The sequence below is a fragment of the Pygoscelis adeliae genome, unplaced genomic scaffold (assembly GCF_000699105.1).
Source record: "Pygoscelis adeliae isolate BGI_AS28 unplaced genomic scaffold, ASM69910v1 Scaffold29, whole genome shotgun sequence".
Taxonomy (NCBI): domain Eukaryota; kingdom Metazoa; phylum Chordata; class Aves; order Sphenisciformes; family Spheniscidae; genus Pygoscelis; species Pygoscelis adeliae.
The window spans coordinates 1-4,095 of record NW_008825611.1 but is presented as its reverse complement, the minus strand read 5'-3'; the positions used below and the strand labels follow the sequence as shown (position 1 = coordinate 4,095).

Below are 4,095 nucleotides of genomic sequence, written 5' to 3'. Positions count from 1 at the left end.
TAAGTCCATGCAAGTTATGGGAGGGTGAGCAAGTAAATACACCCAATAAGCTGGTACATGAACGTGCAAATAGGGAGAGGCTGAAGACAGACAAAAAATGTGTTTCCTGCCCATGTCAGGAAAAAAATATTTCAGCAAAAATAAGAAGGAAGAAATGTCACGGGGAGGTGTCAGCTCGGAGAGCTTTGCCTGCAGGGGTGAGCAGGGGCACAGCTGGGCTACAGCATCTGCTACTGCTTTGCACCAGTGCATCCAGCTCCGGTGGGTGGGGGCAGGATAATTAATTAATAGAATAACTAAACAAACAAGTGCACAACTGCCTCGTCCCGGAAAGCCGGTGCTTTTCCCCACCACAATCCACCTAGGCAGAGACTAAACGCCATGGGGTCAGCGCCGTGGTCTGACGGCCCTGAGAGCCACGGGAAAACAGCCTGGGGACACCCTGAAACCGCATCGTGGGTTTTGACTGTTATTTATTAATTGGAAGAGCGAATGGGTTCAAATAACGGGGAATAAACAGCTGCTTTTCTGCAGTGCAGGGAAACCTGGGATGACTGTATTGTTGGGAGCTAGAAAACCCAACAGGAGAAGGACCTTGGAGGGGAAAGTGGCACCAACCAGCTGAATTTCATACAGCTTTGGGCCGAATTAAAGAGTAAAAGCAAAGGAAAACAAACCCTGGAGGGATGCCAGAGAGCATGAAAGCTAATGACCGCCACGCCGGAGCATCCCGCATCCACATTTAGTGGGCTTGAGGTGAGGGACGTGAGCTCACCCCACAGCAGCCCCGCGATGCCGTGAGTCCCCGCCAGCATGACCGGGGACTGGGCACCCCTTGGCCCTCTGGTCTTACAATAAAGAATCATTTCATTGTGCTGAGGTGTGGGTTAGCACAGGAAAACGCCTTGGATTCCTGTAACGTGTCCACCAGATAACATCCACTTGCTTCCATCCCTAGCTCTTCTGGGATGCGGCTGCTACCCCTCTGCTACCCTCTGCTACCCCTGGGAGACCACCAGCCTTGCCTGCTCCTGGGCTCCGGGATGTGCTCGCTCCAGGGAATTGGGATGTACAGGACAAACGGGGACGAGGGCAACCAGCCGGGTCCCCCTTTGCAACGGGGCACTGCAACCGCAACGGTGCCTTGCAGGACAGGACCCCCTCCCCACTCCCCAGCCCACCCAGCTGCAAACAGCATCCACAACCTGCTGGGGGCCTTGGGGGCCGCATCCCGTCCCCACCACCACTTACCCAGTGGCCGCTGCCATGACACAGCCGCCTTGCTCCGGGGTGGCCTCCACGCAGCAGCCCGTGCTGTCGTGGCTCATGCCGAAATTGTGGCCGATTTCGTGGGCCATAGTGGCGGCTGCTCCGATGGGCTGCTCCGAGTGGTCCTGCATAGGGATGGGGGATGCGTCGGCAGAGCAGCCAGGAGCGATGGAGAGGGGTGATCCCGCAGCAGGGAATGGGGTTGGGGTGATGGAGGGACCACAACATCCCTGTGATTGCAACTGAATCCCGTGGGAGGGACAGAGAGAGGGATGGAGGAGGATTCGTGGCAGAAGTAGGGTTTGGTCTCCTAAGAGACCCACATGGGACTCTTGGGAAGCTTCTCTGCTGGAGCCATCTGCTGAAAACCTGGGGCCTTGGAAGGCACATCCCAAAAACCAGAAACCTCGGTGAGCCACACCACCAGGGACCACAGGTCACCAGGGCCACCATCACCACATCAGGAGGAGGATAAGAGTTATCTGGGGCGGAGACGACCCTACAAAACCAGAGAGCACAAGCAGGGAACAAGCAGGGGCTATTCAACATGAGGGGCAGAAGCAACACAGGAGATCCCAACACTGCTGCTAGCTGCAAGCTGAGGGTGTACCTGGGGCGGGAGACCTTTAAACCAGCCCTTTCTCACCTTCCTTAGTACTTGGCCAACATCTGAGAGGGGTAAGGGGCTACCAGCATCATCATTTGCCCTCAGGCTGCATCCCAGGACCAAGCCCGGATGGCTGGTCCTCCAAGCCCGTGAAGAACCCCAGCAAGACGGGGTGGCGATGGGGTCCCCCAGCCTGGGAGGAGCAGCGGGGACCCCCATGTGCCTCTTACCATGCTGACACCTCCGGAGTTATCCGCGCTGCACATCCCCTCCAGCGGGGCCATGCCAATGGTTGTCCCCCTGAATGTCTTCCCTCTGCCCGGAAAGGAGAACGGAGGGGCAGTTAGCATCCCAGGGGTGGTTTGGAGACCCCGGTCTGAGCCGGGAGCACCCTGCCCTGCTGTCCCCAGGTCCACAGGGGTGCTCACGTCAGCAGCTGAGCATTGTCGTGCTTCTTGCGTGACCTCAGCACCTTCTTCCACTGCAGGAAGGACCAGAGCGTGGCGTTGGCGTCGCTGGTGACGGCGCACTGGTCCCGCTCCGTCCACACCTCCAGGCCGATCAGGGCCACCTTGATATTCAGCGACCTGTAAAACTGCAGGGAGGGGAGAGGGGATGGAGGGGATGGGGACTGGCATTCACTGTACATCCTCCGTCACGGCCACGGTGTTTCAGCTGGTGGGTCTCCATGCTTTACTTCCAGCTGGGTGACTCGGGGACACACTTGCCCCAAATCCACCTGCAAGCATGAGCTCTACAGGCACAGGCGTGGGCACAGGAGCCAGTCAGGGTGGCACAATGCAATCCATCAGCTGACAACGCCTAAGCACGTCCCCGCTTGTGTTGAGCATGCCAGCATTGATCCCCATCGCCACAGCAAGGGCGAAGAGCCAGCACCCTCCTCACTGCTGCAGCTCAGCCGATGAGTGGCAAAGCATTTTCCACCACATGCTCACATCTGCCATCTAAACTCCTAGCGCCAGTGACATGGGGACGGTCCCTGCGGGCCACCACCAGGCTGGCCCCGAGCTCAGGTGCCTTCACATGCACCGGGAATGATGGAGGTGGTGGCAGGTCCCTCTCACCGGCCGTTACCTTGTCCACGTAGTTTGCGATCTCCACGATGCGCTGCTTGGTGTGGCCCAGGTTGAGGTTCTGGTTCCTGTACTGCAGAGAGGTGGGGATGGGGAAGGGTCACTGGAGGAAGAGCAGGGAGGAGGACAGAGAGGGGTCCCGGCTTTTCGGCAGGGGACCGGGTTTCTGCCCCCCACGGTGCTCACCAGTGTGTGATCGGCAACAATGAAGAGCTCCATGTACTTCATGGTCCTCCAGGCATCTCTCTTCACCTGCAAGACAGACAGCAAGGCTTGGAGGAGCGAAAGAGTGGGCAGCCCATGGCTCTGGGCATCACGGGCTCCCCAGACACCGCAGAGCTGTCCAGGAAGGACGGCCGAGCGGGGAAACTGAGGCACGAGGAGACCAGGAAAATCTGGACAGCTTTAGTGCAATTCCCAATGTCACCTCACATCACTTCCCACATTGTATGACACAGCACCGATCCCCAACCCACACATCCTCCCTTTGAGGTCTCCTGCCCAAACTCAAACCAGGTGAGCTGCCCATGAACACCCCTCACGTCCCCCCTTGCTTGGGCACCCTTCCCCGGTTGCCGGGTTGCGGGGCCCCCGCCCCAAGCTGCAGGCATTTAGCAGGGGCACAGACGGCCCCGCTCTCAGCCCTCTGCCCCTCCACAAGCGTTTGCTTGGAGGACCCCAGGATGGATTTACCCGGTGGTGCATTGGCTGGAAGAGCCGAGCGATGTCAGCAATGGTGCTCCCAAAATCATCGCCGTGGCCGCAGGTCCCACCTCGGATGGGCAAGTGCTCTGCTCGGTGGATGACGTGGTGGCCTGGCTCGGGGGTCCCCAGGGGTTTCAGGTAGTAGCTAGCGTTGCTGCTCAGCACTATCAGGCCCCTGGCAATGGAGAGCAGTCCCCGATGGCTCCTGTGGCGCTTTCACTCCAGCTCCCCTAGCCCCTGCTGAGGCCCCGCGAACTCACTGCACCTCAGCTCGGTCCATACCCGGGGTGAGGGCAGAGACAAGGGATGGGTGTCTCTGTCAGTACAGCCCTATGAGCTAATATATCCTTAGCGTTAAACCTCCGTGCCGGTCAGACCACGCGAACGCGGGATGGCAGCTGGTGGTTGCAAGAGGGCAAA

The 4,095-nt window shown here is 58.9% G+C and overlaps 1 protein-coding gene across 1 annotated transcript in view; it reads right to left on the bottom strand.

The window, feature by feature from the left end:
- ADAM33 (ADAM metallopeptidase domain 33) overlaps positions 1-3,955 on the bottom strand; it is a 15,935-nt gene extending 11,980 nt beyond the window's left edge. Inside the window, 7 exon segments of the mRNA XM_009332712.1 lie at positions 1,252-1,394; positions 2,107-2,191; positions 2,305-2,471; positions 2,972-3,043; positions 3,157-3,222; positions 3,664-3,850; positions 3,936-3,955. Coding sequence (XP_009330987.1) covers positions 1,252-1,394; positions 2,107-2,191; positions 2,305-2,471; positions 2,972-3,043; positions 3,157-3,222; positions 3,664-3,850; positions 3,936-3,955 — 740 coding nt within the window.
- Between the last annotated feature and the right edge of the window lie 140 nt (positions 3,956-4,095).